Raw genomic sequence first — 24,224 nt, forward strand, 5'->3', positions numbered from 1 at the left:
GGGGGCAGCACTGATATAATGTACAGGAGATGAGGGGGGGGGGCAGCACTGATATAATGTACAGGAGATGAGGGGGGGGGGCAGCACTGATATAATGATATAATGTACAGGAGATGGGGGGGCAGCACTGATATAATGATATAATGTACAGGAGATGAGGGGGGGGGGCAGCACTGATATAATGATATAATGTACAGGAGATGAGGGGGGCAGCACTGATATAATGTACAGGAGGTGAGGGGGGGGCAGCACTGATATAATGATATAATGTACAGGAGGTGAGGGGGGGCAGCACTGATATAATGTACAGGAGATGAGGGGGGGCAGCACTGATATAATGTACAGGAGATGAGGGGGGGGCAGCACTGATATAATGATATAATGTACAGGAGATGAGGGGGGGGGCAGCACTGAAATAATGTACAGGAGATGAGGGGGGCAGCACTGATATAATGTACAGGAGATGAGGGGGGGCAGCACTGATATAATGATATAATGTACAGGAGATGGGGGGGCAGCACTGATATAATGTACAGGAGATGGGGGGGCAGCACTGATATAATGATATAATGTACAGGAGATGGGGGGGCAGCACTGATATAATGTACAGGAGATGAGGGGGGGGGCAGCACTGATATAATGATATAATGTACAGGAGATGAGGGGGGCAGCACTGATATAATGTACAGGAGGTGAGGGGGGGGGGCAGCACTGATATAATGATATAATGTACAGGAGGTGAGGGGGGGCAGCACTGATATAATGTACAGGAGATGAGGGGGGGCAGCACTGATATAATGTACAGGAGATGAGGGGGGGCAGCACTGATATAATGATATAATGTACAGGAGATGGGGGGGGCAGCACTGATATAATGTACAGGAGATGGGGGGGGGGCAGCACTGATATAATGTACAGGAGATGGGGGGGGGCAGCACTGATATAATGATATAATGTACAGGAGGTGAGGGGGGGGGCAGCACTGATATAATGATATAATGTACAGGAGATGGGGGGGGGGCAGCACTGATATAATGTACAGGAGGTGAGGGGGGGGGCAGCACTGATATAATGATATAATGTACAGGAGGTGAGGGGGGGCAGCACTGATATAATGTACAGGAGATGAGGGGGGGCAGCACTGATATAATGTACAGGAGATGAGGGGGGGGCAGCACTGATATAATGATATAATGTACAGGAGATGAGGGGGGGGGGCAGCACTGATATAATGTACAGGAGATGGGGGGGCAGCACTGATATAATGTACAGGAGATGAGGGGGGGGGGCAGCACTGATATAATGTACAGGAGATGAGGGGGGGGGCAGCACTGATATAATGATATAATGTACAGGAGATGGGGGGCAGCACTGATATAATGTACAGGAGATGGGATAGGGTCGCCCCCTGCTGGTCACAGCTTTGTACAAACATTGAGAATTTTCACAAGATTTCTCTTTGTACAGAACAGGAGCAGTGAGATAGGATTATCAGTGTAATAGTATATATCATCTGTATACAGCAGTTATGGTGGTGGTGGTGGGGGGGGGGGGCGGAGGCCAGGAAGCTTCTAGGGTCCCACGCCCCTGCCCCCCTTACATACAGGGGTCCTCTGACCATGGACGCTTCTGGCGTCTCTTGTACTGATTTGCAGATTATATATCACATCATACGTTACAGTGGAAGCAACCTGCAGAGCATTGCACTCACCGTATCTATGCAATAATCTGTGAACCCCCTGCATACAGGCCTCCCTGCACCCATTGCAAACAAGCCTCCCTGCACCCCCTGCATAAAAGCCTCCCTGCACCCCCTGCATACAAGCCTCCCTGCACCCCCTGCACACAGGCCTCCCTGCACCCCCTGCACACAGGCCTCCCTGCACCCCCTGCATACAGGCCTCCCTGCACCCCCTGCATACAAGCCTCCCTGCACCCCCTGCATACAAGCCTCCCTGCACCCCCTGCACACAAGCCTCCCTGTACCCCCTGCATAAAAGCCTCCCTGCACACAGGCCTCCCTGCACCCCCTGCATACAAGCCTCCCTGCACCCCCTGCACACAGGCCTCCCTGCACCCCCTGCATACAAGCTTCCCTGTACCCCCTGCATACAAGCCCCCCCTGCATACAGGCCTCCCTGCACCCCCTGCATACAAGCTTCCCTGTACCCCCTGCATACAAGCCCCCCCTGCATACAGGCCTCCCTGCACCCCCTGCATACAGGCCTCCCTGCACCCCTTGTATACAGGCCTCCCTGCACCCCCTGCATACAGGCCTCCCTGCACCCCCTGCATACAGGCCTCCCTGCACCCCCTGCATACAGGCTTCCCTGCACCCCTTGCATACAGGCCTCTCTGTACCCCCTGCATATAAGCCTCCCTGCATACAAGTCTCCCTGCACCCCCTGCATACATGCCTCCCTGCACCCCCTGCATACAAGCTTCCCTGTACCCCCTGCATACAAGCCCCTCCTGCATACAGGCCTCCCTGCACCCCCTGCATACAAGCCTCCCTGCACCCCCTGCATACAAGCCTCCCTGCACCCCCTGCATACAGGCCTCCCTGCACCCCCTGCATATATGCCTCCCTGCACCCCCTGCATACAGGCCTCCCTGCACCCCCTGCAAACAAGCCTCCCTGTACCACCTGCATACAAGCCTCCCTGCACCCCCTCCATACAGGCCTCCCTGCACCCCCTGCATACAGGCCTCCCTGCACCCCCTGCATACAGGCCTCCCTGCAAACAAGTCTCCCTGCACCCCCTGCATTCAAGCCTCCCTGAACCCCCTGCAAACAAGCCTCCCTGTACCCCCTGCATATAAGCCTCCCTGCACCCCCTGCATACAGGCCTCCCTGCACCCCCTGCATACAGGCCTCCCTGCACCCCCTGCATACAGGCCTCCCTGCACCCCCTGCATACAAGCCTCCCTGTACCCCCTGCATACAAGCCTCCCTGCACCCCCTGCATACAAGACTCCCTGCACCCCCTGCATACAGGCCTCCCTGCAACCCCTGAAAACAAGCCTCCCTGCACCCCCTGCATACAGGCCTCCCTGCACCCCCTGCATACATGCCTCCCTGCACCCCCTGCATACAAGCCTCCCTGAACCCCCTGCATACATGCCTCCCTCTACCCCCTGCACACAAGCCTCCCTGCACTCCCTGCACACAAGCCTCCCTCTACCCCCTGCACACAAGCCTCCCTGCACCCCCTGCACACAAGCCTCCCTGCACCCCCTGCACACAAGCCTCCCTGCACCCCCTGCATACAAGCCTCCCTGCACCCCCTGCACACAAGCCTCCCTCTACCCTCTGCACACAAGCCTCCCTGCACCCCCTGCACACAAGCCTCCCTGCACCCCCTGCACACAAGCCTCCCTCTACCCCCTGCACACAAGCCTCCCTGCACCCCCTGCATACAAGCCTCCCTGCACCCCCTGCATACAGGCCTCCCTGCACCCCCTGCATACAAGCCTCCCTGCACCCCCTGCATACAAGCCTCCCTGCACCCCCTGCATACAAGCCTCCCTGCACCCCCTGCACACAAGCCTCCCTGCACTCCCTGCATACAAGCCTCCCCTTTCTGTAGGTGGCAGTGCCAATAGTCCGGGGGGGGTCACTACTCCACTCCGGACCACCGTGATAAGTACCCAAAGGACCCCGCAACAACCCGGCAGGTCACTGACCACAGGGGACAAGGTATAGTCAGCCCATTAAAAATAAAAGCAGATGTGTCACCATACCTGTGTGCCCAACCGGCTCTGGCGTCACCACATAACATCACTGGGCCCGGCTGTATCTCGGCAAACCACCACAGGAGCGGCGTCACGCCCGACCATCTGACAAGTGACCGGCCGCACCTCCTCCACACCGGGGGTCACCACATCCACACACCCTGCCCATCTGTGTGCTGCCACCCCCCCCCCCCCCCGCCCATCTCTGTGCTGCCACCCCCCCCGCCCCTCTCTGTGCTGCCACCAACCCCCCCCCCCCCCCGCCCCTCTGTGTTCTGCCACAACCCCGCCCCTCTGTGTGCTGTCACACCCCCCGCCCCTCTGTGTGCTGCCACCCCCCCCGTTACAGCCCCTCCCTGCCCCTGTGTGCTGCTACACCCCCCCCGCCCCTCTGTGTGCTGCCACACCCCCGCCCCTCTGTGTGTTGTCACACCCCCACCCTTCTGTGTGCTGCCACACCCCCGTTACAGCCCCTCCCTGCCCCTGTGTGCTGCTACACCCCCCACCCCTCTGTGTGCTGCCACATCCTCCTCCCCTCTGTGTGCTGCCACACCCCCGCCCCTCTGTGTGTTGTCACACCCCCACCCCTCTGTGTGCTGCCACACCCCCGTTACAGCCCCTCCCTGCCCCTGTGTGCTGCTACACCCCCCACCCCTCTGTGTGCTGCCACACACCCAGTTACAGCTCCTCCCTGCTCCTGTGTGCTGCCACATCCCCCGCCCTTCTGTGTGCTGCCACACCCCTGTCTGCTGCCCCCCCCCCACTACACCCCTGCCCCACCGTGCAGTGCCACCCCCCGTTAGGCCCCCTCTTTGTGCTGTCACACCCCTCGTTATACCCCTTCCCACCCCCTCTGTGTGCTGCCACACCCCCTGTTACACCCCTTTCCTGCCCCCTCCATGTGCTGCAACCCCCCATTACACCTCTTCCCACCCCCTCTGTGTGCTGCAACACCTCCCCTCCCCGTTGTAGCCCTTCCCGCCCCTCTGTGCTGCCACAACCTTATTACACCCCTCCCTTCTGTGTGCTGTAACACCACCTTCCCGCCCCCTTTGTGTGCTGTCACCCCTCCGTTACACCCCTCTCCACCCCCTCTGTGTGCTGCCACACCCCCTTTCTGCCCCCTCTGTGTGCTGCAACCCCCATTACACCTCTTCAATCCCCCTCTGTGTGCTGCAACACCTCCCCTCCCCCGTTCTAGCCCTCCCCGCCCCACTGTGCTGCCACAACCCCATTACACCCCTCCCTTCTGTGTGCTGTAACACCACCTTCCCGTCCCCATTTGTGTGCTGTCACCCCTCCGTTACACCGCTCTCTACCCCCTCTGTGTGCTGCCACACGCCCCATTAGACCCCCTTCCCGCCCCCTCTGTGTGCTGACACACCTCCGTGTGCTGCCACACCCCCATTAGACCCCCTTCCCGTCCCCTGTGTGCTGACACCCCTCTGTGTGCTGCCACACCCCGGTTACACCGCCTTTCCTTCCCCTCTGTGTGCTGACACGCCTTTTACACCCCTCTGTGTGCTGCCACCCCCCGTTACACCCCTCTGTGTGCTGCCACACCCCGTTACACCTCTCTGGGTGCTGCCACCCCCCGTTACACCCCTCTGTGTGCTGCCACACCCCGCCCCTCTGTGTGCTGCCACACCCCCATTACACCCCTCTGTGTGCTGCCAGACCCCGCCCCTCTGTGTGCTGCCACACCCCCATTACACCCCTCTGTGTGCTGCCACACCCCGCTACACCTCTCTGGGTGCTGCCACACCCCCATTACACCCCTCTGTGTGCTGCCACACCCCCATTACACCTCTCTGTGTGCTGCCACACCCCTGTTACACCCCTCTGTGTGCTGCCACACCCCGTTACACCACTCTGTGTGCTGCCACACCCTGCCCCTCTGTGTGCTGCCACACCCCCATTACACCCCTCTGTGTGCTGCCACACCCTGCCCCTCTGTGTGCTGCCACACCCCCATTACACCCCTCTGTGTGCTGCCACAACCCGCCCCTCTGTGTGCTATCACACCCCCGTTACACCTCTGTGTGCTGCCACACCCCGCCCCTCTGTGTGCTGCCATCCCCGTTACACCTCTCTGTGTGCTGCCACACCCCCATTACACCCCTCTGTGTGCTGCCACACCCCGCCCCTCTGTGTGCTGCCACACCCCGCCCCTCTGTGTGCTGCCATCCCGTTACACCTCTCTGTGTGCTTACACACCCCCATTACACCCCTCTGTGTGCTGCCACACCCCGCCCCTCTGTGTGCTGCCACACCCCCAATCCCCCCTCCGTGTGCTGCCACACCCCCATTACACCCCCTTCGTGTCCCCTCTATGTGCTACCACACCCCTGTTACGCCTCCTCCCCACCCCTGTGTGCTGCCACCCTTAACCCCCCCTCCATAACACAGACATATATAAGGGTGCAGGATACGGGCACAGACATACAGACGGGTACAGAGGGCACAGATATATGAGACCTGAGCTGTGATTGGTTGTTATAGGAGCTAAGCTGCTACTGGTTGCTATGGAAGATGAGTTGTGATTGGTTGCTGTGAGACATGAGCTGTGATTGGTTGCTATGGAAGCGGAGCTGTGATTGGTTGTTGGGGGAGCTGAGCTGTGATTGGTTGTGGTTGCTATGGAAGCAAAGCTGTGATTGGTTGTTGGGGGAGCAGAGCTGTGATTGGTTGCTGTGGAGCTGAGCTGTGATTGGTTGTTGGGGAAGCTGAGCTGTGATTGGTTGTTGGGGGAGCTGAGCTGTGATTGGTTGCTGGGGAGCTGAGCTGTGATTGGTTGCTGGGGAGCTGAGCTGTGATTGGTTTCTGTGGGAGCTGAGCTGTGATTGGTTGCTGTGGGAGGTGAGCTGTGATTGGTTGCTGTGAGAGGTGAGCTGTGATTGGTTGCTGTGAGACATGAGCTGTGATTGGTTGCTGGGGAGCTGAGCTGTGATTGGTTGCTTTGAGAGCTGAGCTGTGATTGGTTGCTGTGGGAGGTGAGCTGTGATTGGTTGCTGTGGGAGCTGTGATTGGTTGCTGTGGGAGCTGAGCTGTGAGTGGTTGCTGGGGAGCTGAGCTGTGATTGGTTGCTTGGGGCAGTGTGATAAGTCTCGGCCTGGTGTCAGTATATAAGAGAAGATATTATAGGCTGCTGGATGTGACGTGTAGCCGCTCTGCTCGGTCCTCCAGCAAACAAGCCGCCTCCTAGCAACCGAGCGACCAATCCCGGCGTCACCTGACACATTCCTCAATCAGAGGAGGCGGCACGTGATCTCCGCTCTGCTCGTCTCCTGTGCGGCTGCCGGACCGGTGTGAGGAGCGGAGCCCGCGACCAGGTGAGACAGGCCTGTCCCTCCGGAGGACCACCGGTCACATGACAGCTCCGTGTTATACCTCTCACCGGTGGGAATCTCCTCACACAACACCCGATCCCAGAGATTACATGTCAGACTCCTCACACATCACCCGATCCCAGGGATTACATGTCAGACTCCTCACACATCACCCGATCCCAGGGATTACATGTCAGACTCCTCACACCCGATCCCAGGGATTACATGTCAGACTCCTCACACATCACCAGATCCCAGGGATTACATGTCAGACTCCTCACACCCGATCCCAGGGATTACATGTCAGACTCCTCACACATCACCCGATCCCAGAGATTACATGTCAGACTCCTCACACCCGATCCCAGAGATTACATGTCAGACTCCTCACACATCACCCGATCCCAGGGATTACATGTCAGACTCCTCACACCCGATCCCAGGGATTACATGTCAGACTCCTCACACATCACCAGATCCCAGGGATTACATGTCAGACTCCTCACACATCACCCGATCCCAGGGATTACATGTCAGACTCCTCACACCCGATCCCAGGGATTACATGTCAGACTCCTCACACATCACCCGATCCCAGGGATTACATGTCAGACTCCTCACACATCACCCGATCCCAGGGATTACATGTCAGACTCCTCACACCCGATCCCAGGGATTACATGTCAGACTCCTCACACATCACCCGATCCCAGGGATTACATGTCAGACTCCTCACACATCACCCGATCCCAGGGATTACATGTCAGACTCCTCACACCCGATCCCAGGGATTACATGTCAGACTCCTCACACCCGATCCCAGGGATTACATGTCAGACTCCTCACACCCGATCCCAGAGATTACATGTCAGACTCCTCACACCCGATCCCAGGGATTACATGTCAGACTCCACACACCCGATCCCAGGGATTACATGTCAGACTCCTCACACCCGATCCCAGAGATTACATGTCAGACTCCTCACACATCACCCGATCCCAGGGATTACATGTCAGACTCCTCACACCCGATCCCAGGGATTACATGTCAGACTCCTCACACCCGATCCCAGAGATTACATGTCAGACTCCTCACACATCACCCGATCCCAGGGATTACATGTCAAGACTCCTCACACCCGATCCCAGGGATTACATGTCAGACTCCTCACACATCACCCGATCCCAGAGATTACATGTCAGACTCCTCACACATCACCCGATCCCAGGGATTACATGTCAGACTCCTCACACCCGATCCCAGGGATTACATGTCAGACTCCTCACACCCGATCCCAGGGATTACATGTCAGACTCCTCACACATCACCCGATCCCAGGGATTACATGTCAAACTCCTCACACATCACCCGATCCCAGGGATTACATGTCAGACTCCTCACACATCACCCGATCCCAGGGATTACATGTCAGACTCCTCACACCCGATCCCAGGGATTACATGTCAGACTCCTCACACCCGATCCCAGAGATTACATGTCAGACTCCTCACACATCACCCGATCCCAGGGATTACATGTCAGACTCCTCACACCCGATCCCAGGGATTACATGTCAGACTCCTCACACATCACCCGATCCCAGGGATTACATGTCAGACTCCTCACACATCACCCGATCCCAGGGATTACATGTCAGACTCCTCACACCCGATCCCAGGGATTACATGTCAGACTCCTCACACATCACCCGATCCCAGGGATTACATGTCAGACTCCTCACACATCACCCGATCCCAGGGATTACATGTCAGACTCCTCACACATCACCCGATCCCAGGGATTACATGTCAGACTCCTCACACATCACCCGATCCCAGAGATTACATGTCAGACTCCTCACACCTGATCCCAGAGATTACATGTCAGACTCCTCACACATCGCCCGATCCCAGAGATTACATGTCAGACTCCTCACACCCGATCCCAGGGATTACATGTCAGACTCCTCACACATCACCCGATCCCAGGGATTACATGTCAGACTCCTCACACATCACCCGATCCCAGGGATTACATGTCAGACTCCTCACACCCGATCCCAGAGATTACATGTCAGACTCCTCACACCCGATCCCAGGGATTACATGTCAGACTCCTCACACCCGATCCCAGAGATTACATGTCAGACTCCTCACACATCACCCGATCCCAGGGATTACATGTCAGACTCCTCACACATCACCCGATCCCAGGGATTACATGTCAGACTCCTCACACCCGATCCCAGGGATTACATGTCAGACTCCTCACACCCGATCCCAGAGATTACATGTCAGACTCCTCACACATCACCCGATCCCAGGGATTACATGTCAAGACTCCTCACACCCGATCCCAGGGATTACATGTCAAGACTCCTCACACCCGATCCCAGGGATTACATGTCAGACTCCTCACACATCACCCGATCCCAGGGATTACATGTCAGACTCCTCACACCCGATCCCAGGGATTACATGTCAGACTCCTCACACATCACCCGATCCCAGAGATTACATGTCAGACTCCTCACACATCACCCGATCCCAGGGATTACATGTCAGACTCCTCACACCCGATCCCAGGGATTACATGTCAGACTCCTCACACCCGATCCCAGAGATTACATGTCAGACTCCTCACACATCACCCGATCCCAGGGATTACATGTCAGACTCCTCACACCCGATCCCAGGGATTACATGTCAGACTCCTCACACATCACCCGATCCCAGGGATTACATGTCAGACTCCTCACACATCACCCGATCCCAGGGATTACATGTCAGACTCCTCACACCCGATCCCAGGGATTACATGTCAGACTCCTCACACATCACCCGATCCCAGGGATTACATGTCAGACTCCTCACACATCACCCGATCCCAGGGATTACATGTCAGACTCCTCACACATCACCCGATCCCAGGGATTACATGTCAGACTCCTCACACATCACCCGATCCCAGGGATTACATGTCAGACTCCTCACACCTGATCCCAGAGATTACATGTCAGACTCCTCACACATCGCCCGATCCCAGAGATTACATGTCAGACTCCTCACACCCGATCCCAGGGATTACATGTCAGACTCCTCACACATCACCCGATCCCAGGGATTACATGTCAGACTCCTCACACATCACCCGATCCCAGTGATTACATGTCAGACTCCTCACACATCACCCGATCCCAGGGATTACATGTCAGACTCCTCACACATCACCCGATCCCAGAGATTACATGTCAGACTCCTCACACCTGATCCCAGAGATTACATGTCAGACTCCTCACACATCGCCCGATCCAGAGATTACATGTCAGACTCCTCACACCCGATCCCAGGGATTACATGTCAGACTCCTCACACATCACCCGATCCCAGGGATTACATGTCAGACTCCTCACACATCACCCGATCCCAGGGATTACATGTCAGACTCCTCACACATCACCCGATCCCAGGGATTACATGTCAGACTCCTCACACATCACCCGATCCCAGGGATTACATGTCAGACTCCTCACACATCACCCGATCCCAGGGATTACATGTCAGACTCCTCACACATCACCCGATCCCAGAGATTACATGTCAGACTCCTCACACCCGATCCCAGGGATTACATGTCAGACTCCTCACACATCACCCGATCCCAGGGATTACATGTCAGACTCCTCACACATCACCCGATCCCAGGGATTACATGTCAGACTCCTCACACATCACCCGATCCCAGGGATTACATGTCAGACTCCTCACACATCACCCGATCCCAGGGATTACATGTCAGACTCCTCACACATCACCCGATCCCAGGGATTACATGTCAGACTCCTCACACATCACCCGATCCCAGAGATTACATGTCAGACTCCTCACACCCGATCCCAGGGATTACATGTCAGACTCCTCACACATCACCCGATCCCAGGGATTACATGTCAGACTCCTCACACATCACCCGATCCCAGGGATTACATGTCAGACTCCTCACACATCACCCGATCCCAGGGATTACATGTCAGACTCCTCACACATCACCCGATCCCAGGGATTACATGTCAGACTCCTCACACATCACCCGATCCCAGGGATTACATGTCAGACTCCTCACACATCACTCGATCCCAGGGATTACATGTCAGACTCCTCACACATCACCCGATCCCAGAGATTAAATGTCAGACTCCTCACACCCGATCCCAGGGATTACATGTCAGACTCCTCACACATCACCCGATCCCAGGGATTACATGTCAGACTCCTCACACATGTCCTGTTATTACCACATAGGATTATATATATGTGGTTATGACACCAGAGGAAAGTATATAGACCTCATAGGACTGTGTGTGTGTGTGTGTGTGTGTGTGTGTATATGTATATATATATATATATATATATTACACTCACCGGCCACTTTATTAGGTACACCCTGCTAGTAACGGGTTGGACCCCCTTTTGCCCTCAGAACTGCCCCAATTCTTGGTGCCATAGATACAACAAGGTGCTGGAAGCTTCCTCAGAGATTTTGGTCCATAGTGACATGATGGCATCACACAGTTGCCGCAGAGTTGTCGGCTGCACATCCATGATGCCAATCTCCCGTTCCACCACATCCCAAAGATGCTCTATTGGATTGAGATCTGGTGACTGTGGAGGCCATTGGAGTACAGTGACCTCATTGTCATGTTCAAGAAACCAGTCTGAGATGATTCTAGCTTTATGACATGGCGCATTATCCTGCTGAAAGTAGCCATCACATGTTGGGTCCATTGTGGTCATAAAGGGATGGACATGGTCAGCAACAATACTCAGGTAGGCTGTGGCGTTGCAACCATGCTCAATTGGTACCAAGGGGCCCAAAGAGTGCCAAGAAAATATTCCCCACACCATGACACCACCCCCACCAGCCTGAACCGCTGATACAAGGCAGGATGGATCCATGCTTTCATGTTGTTGACGCCAAATTCTGACCCTACCATCCGAATGTCGCAGCAGAAATCGAGACTCATCAGACCAGGCAACGTTTTTCCAATCTTCTAGTGTCCAATTTCGATGAGCTTGTGCAAATTGTAGCCTCAGTTTCCTGTTCTTAGCTGAGCGGAGTGGCCCCCGGTGTGGTCTTCTGCTGCTGTAGCCCATACTGTGTACTGTGCGTTCCGAGATGCTCTTCGGCCTACCTTGGCTGTAACGGTTGGCTATTTGAGTCACTGTTGCCTTTCTATCAGCTGGAACCAGTCTGCCCATTCTCCTCTGACCTCTGGCATCAACAAGGCATTTCCGCCCACAGAACGGCCGCTCACTGGATGGTTTTTCTTTTTCGGACCATTCTCTGTAAACCCTAGAGATGGTTGTGCGTGAAGATCCCAGTAGATCAGCAGTTTCTGAAATACTCAGACCAGCCCTTCTGGCACCAACAACCATGCCACGTTCAAAGGCCTCAAATCACCTTTCTTCCCCATACTGATGCTCGGTTTGAACTGCAGGAGATTGTCTTGACCATGTCTACATGCCTAAATGCACTGAGTTGCCGCCATGTGATTGGCTGATTAGAAATTAAGTGGTAACTTGCAGTTGGACAAGTGTACCTAATAAAGTGGCCGGTGAGTGCAGGGCTCCAGACTAAAAAATTTACCTGGGAGCCATTGGCTCCTAACCTGAAAAATTTAGGCGCCAAATAGAATATTTGGTCGCCAACATTTTAAACCATGTAAAATTAATGTTATGTTAGATGGGACTTACTGTGTGCAGAGGCCACGGCAGCCTCCTCCTCCTCCTCCTCCTCCTCCTTTAGATCCTTTCTTTTCTTAGTTTGAGGGTATAAACCCACACACCGTATACACAGCGTATTTACTGCTGCGATACGCAGCGAATACGCAGCAAAAACGCAACAAATACGCAACAAAAACGCAGCAGATTAGATCTAAATAACTGAACTCAGCATTAAATCTTCACCATCAAACTGCTGCGTATTTGCTGCGTATTTGTTGCGTATTTGCTGCGTATTTGCTGCGTATACGGTGTGTGGGTTTGTACCCTGAAAATGTTCAACATGGAAACTTGCAACTTGACAACCATATCCAGTCTGACTCAGTACTTCAGCCTCACTTGGCTAGCCTTTTAATGAGGCTTACTCTTCTGAACTTGAACTTAAAGGGAACCTGTCGACCCCTGTGCCGGGGTGACAGGCTCCCAACCCCCCTATACTCACCTCATCGCGCCGGATCCCGCTTCTGAAGATGGTCGGGTCACGGAGATCTCAGCCGCTGCAGCCCGGCGTGCACTGAGAGATGAGTCCAACACTCAGAGAATGACAGGAGAGTCCAGCGCTCCGTCATTCTCTATGAGTGTTGGACTCATCTCTCAGTGTGCGCGCCGGGCTGCAGCGGCTGAGATCTCCGTGACCCGACCACCTCCAGAAGCGGGACCCGGCGCGATGAGGTGAGTATAGGGGGTTCTAACGGGGGGTTGGGAGCCTGTCACCCTGTCACCGGGGGTGACAGGTTCCCTTTAAAAGCTTGCAACAGTCTATACATACTGAGCTAGACTTATGACTGCAGCCATAGTGACCCCCCACAAGATGTGTATATAGATAGATAGATATATCTCTCACCTAGTGACTAATGCAAGTGACCCCCTACAATACAGACACCTGAGGGGCCCTGATTATAATAATGTGCATATATCTATCTCCCAGTGTCTGCAGCCAGTTTGCCCTACACTTATAGATGGCCCCCTCCCCTTATAGATGACCCCCTCCTTTTATAGATGACCCCCTCCTTTTATAGATGACCCCCTCTACCCCCATTATAGATGCCCCCTCCTCCCCCCATTATAGATGCCCCCTCTCCCCCCCATTATAGATGCCCCCTCTTCTCCCCCCCTTATAGATGCCCCCTCCTCCCCCCCCCATTATAGATGCCCCCTCCTGCTCCCCATTATAGATGCCCCCTCTTCTCCCCCCCTTATAGATACCCCCTCCCCTTATAGCTAGCCCCCTCTCCCCCCCTTGAAGATGGCCCCTCTTCTCCCCCCATTATAGATGCCCCCCCTTCTCTTCCCCCCATTATAGATGGCACTCTCTTCTCCCCCCATTATAGATGACCCCCTCTACCCCCATTATAGATGCCCCCCCTTTCCTCTATGCTAAGCAGTATTTTAAAAAAACAAACACACAAACTCACCTGACAACCCGCTCCCCCGGCGATCCTCTTCTTCTTCGGACACTGTCCCCGGCTGATGCGCGGCTGCCGGGGGTGTCCCGTCCTATCCCCGGCAGCGCGGCGCGTCAGTGAGCTCTCTGTACGCCGGGGCTGTGACTTCTGACACAGGAAGCGTCTCTGACGCGCGCTTCCTGTGCCGGAAGTCAGGGCCCCAGGCAGCTCACTGATGCGCCGCGCTGCCGGGGATAGGACGGGACACCCCCGGCAGCCGCGCATCAGCCGGGGATACTTAAAGAGACAGCGCGCCGCCGCCGGGGCCAGTCGCAAATGGCGCCCAGATTAATAAATCTGGGCGCCATTTGCAAAATATCAGTCGCATTGGCGACCATTTTGGTCGCCATCTGGAGCCCTGGAGTGTATATATATATATATATATATATATATATATATATATATATATATGCAAAAAAGGGGTCCGTGGAGCCTCAGTTACGAGTCTCAAAACACGGGAATAGCCAGATATCCCTCTCTCCAGAGAAGGAAGCCCATTGCCAAGGGGCGCCTCCTAGTGGGGAGAGCGCTAAACCACCCTGATACGTAGTCCCTCAGGTCCTCACTCTTGGTAACCCTTGTCTTATGTCGTTATACTCGCCACAGAGTTAGACTTTGACTCACAGGGGCCACCCTGGTGTTTCCCTATTTAGGTCCTAAAGCTCGCTACGTAGTCCCTCAGGTCCTCACTCTGTATCAGGGTGGTTTGGTGCTCTCCCCCTTGGCAATGGGCTTCCTTCTCTGGAGAGAGGGATATCTGGCTATTCCCGTGTTTTGAGACTCGTAACTGAGGCTCCACGGACCCCTTTTTTTGCATATTCAAATTTTGTAGGGGACAATCAGTGGAGACTCGTAAGTGAGTACTCCATTAGAATTTTTCACTGTTCTCCCTGAGTTCAGTGATTGTTGTGTTGTGTTTTGTTGGTCTATATATATAATATATATATATATATATATATAATATGGCTATTACACCTGCCTTATCCGCTATATATTTACAATGCCCTGTGTTATCTATGTAACCACATCCTAATCCACAGATAACTTCTCCTGATATCACGGTGTGCAGTTACATGACACACTCCTCTCTGCTACATCTGTATATAATCCATGACATTGTGGTGGATGTCACACAGTGCCGTACCCCCCCCCCCCCTTACCTCCCGGCAGGAGCTCCCTGGACACCCCTGTGTGTGGCGGGCACGTTATACCCCTGTGTGTGGCGGGCACGTTATACCCCTGTGTGTGGCGGGCACGTTATACCCCTGTGTGTGGCGGGCACGTTATACCCCTGTGTGTGGCGGGCACGTTATACCCCTGTATATATGTGTGTATATGTATATATATAATATGTGTATGCTCGTTTCAGCTGAGTGTGAATTTGTTTCTTAAAGGAAAAGGTGACTGAGCGCTGGCAGAAACCGATCTTTATAGAAAAGTATCAGATGGAGTCAGGAGGCAGCTTAGTTCTCTTACCCCATGGAGGATCCTATCACCCTGAGAAGAGGGGGTGCACCCACACTGAACCTTTCTGTCCCTGGCTGGAGACTGGTGACATGAACTGACCCCATACTGTAACATGGCCGTCAGTCCTCTCTGCATTATATCAGCAATAAAATTATAGAAAAAAATCAAGAGCGGACATTAAAATCATAACAACTTAAGCTGACATCATATTAAAAATTCTACTGGATTGAACTCACTTGTTGGAGGGGAGTATGTAACACCCTGCCCCCCGGGCCCGGATTGTTCTGTCAGTGGACTCCCTGCGGATGTACCGCTGTATCACTGACCCTTTTGACCTGCAGGGCGTCTCCCTGAACTCCAGAATGAGCGGGCTTCCGTTTCCCTGATCTTCTTTCAAAGAGGTATAGTTATAGTAGGTATGAAAATTTGACATATAAAAAAAAATGCATTTAAGGACAATAAATGCATTTTTTTTTTATATGAAACGTAAGCCTGCTCGTTCTGGAGGTCAGGGAGACGCCCTGCAGGTCGAAAGGGCCGGTGATACAGTGGTACAGGTGCAGGGAGATGCTGCGGAGGGTCCACTGACAGAACAATCCGGGCTTGGGGGGGGGGGGGGGGAACGTTTGTCACAAACTCCCCTCCAACAAGTGAGTTCAATCCAGTAGAATTTTTACTTAGTTGTTATGATTTTGATGTCTGTGCTTCATTTTTTGCGATATTTTTATTGCTTATATCTATGCCAGAGGGTCCTGGTGTTGATCCGGAAGGATAGCAGTGGATTTTCTTCTCCATTTTACAGGGAGTGGTAAGAAGTTCACCACTCACTAAGTGTATTCACTCATTTAGTTGCTGTTCACACCATAAGATCGGATCCGCTCCCTATTTGTGTTTTTTTTTTTTTTTTGTGCTTTTACAGATACTCTGCATTCTATCAGTTACTATTGGATTCTATAGTGCTCTGTATTGTGCAACATTCATTGTCCATAGGACGTCCGGATGTAGCCCCGTGCAGCGTTCATCAATGGTCCCATAGACAATGTATGGATGGGTGATGGAGCATGGGCACTAGGGTTAACATTTTTGAAAATTCTCCTGATGTTGCATTTGATAAACTTTTGCTCATATGTTAGTTTTCTGGTCTTTTTCATTTTCATTAAAAAACCTCCCGCACCCATTACCCTATAGCGAAATGCAAAAAATCATAGAACTCCATGATGTAAAGCCTAAAAAAAGTAGAAAAAATAAATGTAATAATTATAAATATACCATCTATAAAATATCATAAAGTACAATTTATTTACAAATAAGTCATTTATTTGTAAATAAAATCTGTACTACAAGGACCAGTAACATCTCCTCTCTGAGCTCCCGCATTGCCGACTCGGAACATGTCTTTAAAGGGGAGACGAGTCCAACCTGCTGATGTGTCCCTGTTGCACAGGAGGCACCACGGATGATGGTATGTCTCTTACTTTCCTCCTCAGCGCCGTTCCTGTGCAGTTAGTCGTGTCTGGTGAGACTGTTAGGAGCACTGGCTGCCTCCATATCGCTGATCCGCCCCCGGCCGGCACGCCCCTTTCTAATGAAAATGAATGGAGCAGGCAGGCTGGGGGCAGATCGGCGCTATGGGGGCGGGCAGTGCTGCTAACCGTCTCACCAGACATGACTAACTGCACCGGAACAGTGCCAAGGAGGAAGGTAACAGATAGTTCCCCTTTTAAGGATAAAAAAAAATGTAAATCAGCAGTTGATTTGTCTGGAAAGAAACTTACGTTCAATTTGCCAACCATTACAAAATGGGGTCACAACGTATCCCAAATGGAAAGGGACATGAATGGGGCTGTGTGCACAAGGCCTGTAAACCGGGACATTGTGGACTGAGTTATGTGGTTGTATGAAGAAGTGGAAGGCCGAGCTGTCCGAATAATGGAGATATCCGAGGAATTACAGAAGCCGTGGGAGAAGCTGAGCTTCCGTCTGTCTAAACAGCAATTATCAGCAAAGCTTGAGCAGCAGCAGAATGAAGAATTTTAAAGTGACTCTGTACCCACAATCTGACCCCCCCCCCCCCCCAAAACCACTTGTACCTTCGGATAGCAGCTTTTAATCCAAGATCTGTCCTGGGGTCCGCTCGGCAGGTGATGCAGTTATTGCCCTAAAAAACTACTTTTAAACTTGCAGCCCTATGCCAATTTGGCGTGGCCTAAAGTAGTAGTAGTAATGAAGACGACAAAGGCAACACTGCTTCTGACTTCCCCCTGCAAAACTGAGAAATCAAAAGCAGCCAAAACTGGAAAAAACAAGAAGGAATAGATCTGCCCGCACCATCACAGTCGGAAATCTGGGGTGAAGGATGCAGAGAAAGGGAAGGACAGGCTGAAAGATGCCATTGGTGAAGGGGAATTCTGCTGGTAAGAGAGTCAAGAAAGCCGAATATCAGGTGGTGCGTCTGGAGAATGGTAAGAGAACTGTGAAAGCGGATCAGCGGAGGACATATTATCCCATTGCAATCCCTGCTGGAAGAATAGAATGCATGGAGGAGATTTATGACACTACAGCAGTCCATACGGGTCACGATGATGGTGTTAGACTCCACAGACAGCTCATCCACAAATGTCTAGAAGAGCCTCAGGTTATTGGACGCCAACATCCTATCCTCCATCTATCACCTGATTGATTCCCTGTTCCCAACAAAATCAAGGGCCCCACCGTGATCAACCAATTCATTAAAGAGGTGTTAGGAGGGTATGAGAACAGATACCAATATGGGATCATCCTGGGTGGAGAGATGACCTCAAGTGTCTACATAAACTATGTGAAGCATATCATATCTGCCATACGAGGGGAAATGGTGTAAACTGCTCCCGCTTCGTAGTGCCTGCTGGAAGTCACCGGCAGTCTCTGCATTGTGGCTTTTTCCTTCTTCCGCAATGGAGAAATCGGCTGAAAGCAAATGTGTCATCGGGTCCAAGGAGACGTGTAATCGTGTACACTGAGACGTGTCATCAGGTCCAAGGAAATGTATCACCGGTCTTCTCCCAAGCGCAGGCTCTATGCTCTGGGGACAGGCCCGCCGCTCTGTGATGTGTCTCCGTTAGAATGAATGGAGCTGTTGCACAGAAGGGAGGGGATATGGCCACACTGGGGGCCGGCAGGTCTGTCCCCAGTGCATAGAGCCTGTGCTTGGGAAAAGACGTAGCCAAGCGCAGAAAAAGGGGCATCAATTAGGGTGGAAAAAAAGCCAGCGATGGTCTTGTGCCTGATGGTCTTGATGGAGGACTCACTTCTATCTGATGGACTCACTTGTACCTGACGGACCTGCAACACTTGTGCCTGACGGACCTGCAATACTTGGATCTGATGGACCTGCAATACTTGGATCTGATGGACCCACTTGTACCTGACGGACCTGCAACACTTGTACCTGACGGACCTGCAACACTTGGATCTGACGGACCTGCAACACTTGTACCTGACGGACCTGCAACACTTGTACCTGACGGACCTGCAACACTTGGACCTGCAACACTTGGATCTGACGGACCTGCAACACTTGGATCTGATGGACCTGCAACACTTGGATCTGACGGACCTGCAACACTTGGATCTGACGGACCTGCAACACTTGTACCTGACGGACCTGCAACACTTGTACCTGACGGACCTGCAACACTTGTACCTGACGGACCTGCAACACTTGTACCTGACGGACCTGCAATACTTGTACCTGACGGACCTGCAACACTTGTACCTGACGGACCTGCAACACTTGGACCTGCAACACTTGTACCTGACGGACCTGCAACACTTGGATCTGATGGACCTGCAACACTTGGATCTGACGGACCTGCAACACTTGTACCTGACGGACCTGCAACACTTGTACCTGACGGACCTGCAACACTTGGATCTGACGGACCTGCAGTACTTGTACCTGACGGACCTGCAACACTTGTACCTGACGGACCTGCAACACTTGTACCTGACGGACCTGCAACACTTGATCTGCAACTCTTGGATCTGACGGACCTGCAACACTTGGATCTGATGGACCTGCAACACTTGGATCTGATGGACCTGCAACACTTGGATCTGACGGACCCACTTGTACCTGACGGACCTGCAATACTTGTACCTGACGGACCTACAACACTTGGTTCTGATGGACCTGCAATACTTGTACCTGACGGACCTGCAACAACGGACCTACAACACTTGGATCTGATGGACCTGCAATACTTGGACCTGACGGACCTGCAATACTTGGACCTGATGGAACATTTGCTTTGTATCTCCTTGTGACCGCGTTGTTGATACCTGGGCAGCGGCGTGGTGTTGGGGACGCTTCCTTTGAGGTCCAGGCTGCTTTTCCCACATTGAAGGGTCGTGAGTTTTTTTTTTTTTTTTTTTTTTAAATGCGTCATCATGGAGTTTTTAGTTTCGCTATACGGTAATGGGTGCCGGAGGTTTTTAAATAAAAATAACAAAAGAAACAATAACAAACAATATATATATCTCGCCGGTGTCTGCATCCTGGATACTAGAAGCCACTAAGCTGTTGACTCTGTAAATCTCCATAACATTGATCTGAGCCAATATTGTAAGTGATACACAACACACAGTGTGACCGCCCGGTGACAGCACACGCTGCCGTATATCCCTCTGTGAGTGACAGATCCGGTCTGACCTGCAGCTATTACACTGCATATAAAGGGTTAATACCAGGTCTCTATGGGCTGTAAGTAACACCTCGCCCTCGTCTCTCTGCTCCAGCACCACAGTGACAACTCTACAGGCGCTGTGGTGGCCTTGTCGTGGGCGCTGTGGTGGCCTTGTCGTGGGCGCTGTGGTGACCTTGTTGTGGGCGCTGTGGTGGCCTTGTCCTGGGCGCTGTGGTGGCCTTGTCCTGGGCGCTGTGATGGCCTTGTCGTGGGTGCTGTGGTGGCCTTGTCCTGGGCGCTGTGGTGGCCTTGTCGTGGGCGCTGTGGTGGCCTTGTCCTGGGCGCTGTGGTGGCCTTGTCGTGGGCGCTGTGGTGGCCTTGTCGTGGGCGATGTGGTGGCCTTGTCCTGGGCGCTGTGGTGGCATTGTCCTGGGCGCTGTGGTGGCCTTGTCCTGGGCGCTGTGGTGGCCTTGTCCTGGGCGCTGTGGTGGCCTTGTCCTGGGCGCTGTGGTGGCCTTGTCCTGGGCGCTGTGGTGGCCTTGTCGTGGGCGCTGTGGTGGCCTTGTCGTGGGCGCTGTGGTGGCCTTGTCGTGGGCGCTGTGGTGGCCTTGTCGTGGGCGCTGTGGTGGCCTTGTCGTGGGCGCTGTGGTGGCCTTGTCGTGGGCGCTGTGGTGGCCTTGTCGTGGGCGCTGTGGTGGCCTTGTCCTGGGCGCTATGGTGGCATTGTCCTGGGTGCTTTGGTGGCCTTGTCGTGGCAGCCATTAGTATTTTTGTGCATTTTTGCAGTTTTATAGACTCTTCTATCTACTTGGGGTCTGCAGCATGGCTCATCCTGATCTTCTTGGTTGATGAACAGAATGCAAGAACTACAGTAAGGACAGAGAGTGCAGTAAATAAGAGGAAGCAGGAGGAGATAGGAACCATCCAGGGCTGATCAGGCATCAGGCTGTGCCAGGGCCCATGGCTGGTATAGTGAACAGGGCCCATGGCTGGTATAGTGAACAGGGCCCATGGCTGGTATAGTGAACAGGGCCCATGTGACTCCATCCCCTATAGGAGTCGTGTGTTTGTCCGTATTGCACAGATATTATATATAGACATACATAGAAGTTCTCAGGCGGTGTGGGGGGGGGGGGGGGGGAGGGGGAGCGGCTGCTTGCTCTAATCTCCAGTATAATTAGCAGAGGCCGCCCTCTAATTCCAGGTTACACATTCAGTCATTTGTATCCGGGGAAACATCTACACAAAGGCCTGGACGGGCGGCGGCCATGACAGGAGGAGACGCCCGGGGCCTCCATGCTCTCCCTCTTCTCTAATGGTGACTTCTTCCTTGTAGGATGCGCTGAGATGGTCACAGCCCCGAAAGTGGAGATGAAGGAGAATCTCGGGCTAAAGATGCAATGGACGGGAACCCGCAGACCCCAAACTGCCGTATGGAGGGTCCCAAAATCCGATCTACGGAGGGAGAACTACAGCAAGTCAGCACAAGAGCCTGGCCACAACTACGACATCCAGGTAATGTATACAGAGCAGGGGTCCGGCCTGTGAGGTGAGGGTAGTGAGGGGGGGTCCGGCCTGTGAGGGTAGTGAGGGGGGGTCCGTCCTGTAAGGTGAGGGTAGTGAGGAGGGGGGGTCCGGCCTGTGAGGATAGTGAGGGCGGGGTCCAGCCTGTAAGGTGAGGGTAGTGAGGGGGGGTCCTGCCTGTAAGGTGAGGGTAGTGAGGGGGGGTCCGGCCTGTAAGGTGAGGGTAGTTAGGAGGGGTCTGGCCTATGAGGTGAGGGTAGCGAGTGGGGGGCCGGACTGTGAGGTGAGAGGGGAGGGTCCAGCCTGTGAGGTGAGGGTAGTGAGTGGGGGTCTGGCCTGTGAGGTGAGGGTTGTGAAGGGGGGGTCCGTCCTGCGAGGTGAGGGTAGTGAGGGGGGGTCGGGCCTGTGAGGGAAGTGAGGGGGGGGGGGGGTCCGTCCTGTGAGGTGAGGGTAGTGAGAGGGGGTCTGTCCTGTGAGGTGAGGGTAGTGAAGGGGGGGTCCATCTTGTGAGGTGAGGGTAGTGAAGAGGGGGTCCATCTTGTGAGGTGAGGGTAGTGAAGAGGGGGTCCATCCTGTGAGGTGAGGGTAGTGAAGAGGGGGTCCATCCTGTGAGGTGAGGGTAGTGAAGAGGGGGTCCATCCTGTGAGGTGAGGGTAGTGAAGAGGGGGTCCATCCTGTGAGGTGAGGGTAGTGAGGGGGGGTCCGTCCTGTGAGGTGAGGGTCGTGAGGGGGGGGGGGGTCCGGCCTGTGAGGTGAGGGTAGTGAGGGGGGGTCGGGCCTGTGAGGTGAGGGTAGTGAGGGGGGGGTCCGGCCTGTGAGGTGAGGGTAGTGAGGGGGGGTCCGGCCTGTGAGGTGAGGGTAGTGAGGGGGGGTCGGGCCTGTGAGGTGAGGGTAGTGAGGGGGGGTCGGGCCTGTGAGGTGAGGGTAGTGAGGGGGGGGTCCGGCCTGTGAGGGTAGTGAGGGGGGATCATTCCTGTGAGGTGAGGGTAGTGAAGGGGGGGTCGGGCCTGTGAGGGTAGTGAGGGGAGGTTCGGCCTGTGAGGTGAGGGTAGTGAGGGGGGGTCCGGCCTGTGAGGGTAGGGAGGGGGGGTCCGGCCTGTGAGGTGAGGGTAGTGAAGGGGGGGTCGGGCCTGTGAGGTGAGAGAAGCAGCCCTATATATCAGTATATGGAGGCTGTCTGTAGGTGTGCGCCCTTAGGCTGAGGTCTCGTTTCTCTATATACTGGATGACGGCTCCTGTGCTTCTTTCCTTACAGTCTCCTACATTCTCCTCCAGTCCGGCATCTTCTCTGGAGAGTTCTATCTTCTCCCAGGTCATTGACTTAAATATGTATAATGGAACGTCACCCGGATTTTGTAAGATCAGCAGCTCCGTCCCCTCCACAGGTACATGTCATTATATATGTGTATACAGGGGGATAATAAGTATATAATACACTGCTGTATACCTACACAGAATGGAAAGATATATACACACTCATACAGGAGGATAATAAGTATATAATACACTGCTGTATACCTACACAGAATGGGGAGATATATACACACTCATACAGGAGGAGGATAATAAGTATATAATACACTGCTGTATACCTACACAGAATGGGGAGATATACACACTCATACAGGAGGATAATAAGTATATAATACACTGCTGTATACCTACACAGAATGGGGATATATATACACACTCATACAGGAGGATAATAAGTATATAATACACTGCTGTATACCTACACAGAATGGGGACATATATATACACTCATACAGGAGGAGGATAATAAGTATATAATACACTGCTGTATACCTACACAGAATGGGGATATATATACACACTCATACAGGAGGATAATAAGTATATAATACACTGCTGTATACCTACACAGAATGGGGATATATATACACACTCATACAGGAGGAGGATAATAAGTATATAATACACTGCTGTATACCTACACTAGTGATGCACGATGCACCGAAATATCAATACTACTATCGATATTTCGGGCAGAAAAACCGTTCGGTACCAGGATTTTCTGTTATCGATACTTTATGTTAAACTGCCTAATAACGCAGCTTAACATAAGGTATAGCGCAGAGAACACGGCCGGCGGCTAGCTGAGCGCCGGCCATGTTCTCTGTGTGCCACCCCCTGCCCCCACCTGTCACTTCCTCGGCCCGCTCGTATTTCGCTCCCGGCGGCGCCAAATTTAAATAGCCGGCACATAGCGATCGCTTGTGTCGGCTATTTTACAGGGTAGATGCCGCTGTCACACCTGA

At 53.4% G+C, this 24,224-nt stretch overlaps 2 protein-coding genes across 3 annotated transcripts in view; one reads left to right on the top strand and one right to left on the bottom strand.

Moving 5' to 3' along the window:
• Window positions 1–3,862, bottom strand: part of LOC138769067 (involucrin-like) — a 74,702-nt gene extending 70,840 nt beyond the window's left edge. The window contains exon 1 of the mRNA XM_069947266.1: window positions 3,745–3,862. The gene's annotated coding sequence lies outside the window, so the exon portion shown is untranslated. The remainder of the gene's footprint in view (window positions 1–3,744) is intronic.
• Window positions 3,863–6,802: 2,940 nt separating this feature from the next.
• The window catches only part of CCDC27 (coiled-coil domain containing 27), a 50,497-nt gene continuing 33,075 nt past the window's right edge, over window positions 6,803–24,224 (top strand). The window contains exons 1-3 of one of the 2 annotated variants that reach the window (XM_069948359.1): window positions 6,803–7,067; window positions 21,758–21,936; window positions 23,201–23,330. In XM_069948359.1, coding sequence (XP_069804460.1) covers window positions 21,769–21,936; window positions 23,201–23,330 — 298 coding nt within the window. In that variant the 5' untranslated portion in view covers window positions 6,803–7,067; window positions 21,758–21,768. The remainder of the gene's footprint in view (window positions 7,068–21,757; window positions 21,937–23,200; window positions 23,331–24,224) is intronic. The other variant, XM_069948358.1, reaches the window with a different exon arrangement.

The sequence above is a fragment of the Dendropsophus ebraccatus genome, chromosome 12, assembly GCF_027789765.1.
Source record: "Dendropsophus ebraccatus isolate aDenEbr1 chromosome 12, aDenEbr1.pat, whole genome shotgun sequence".
NCBI lineage: Eukaryota > Metazoa > Chordata > Amphibia > Anura > Hylidae > Dendropsophus > Dendropsophus ebraccatus.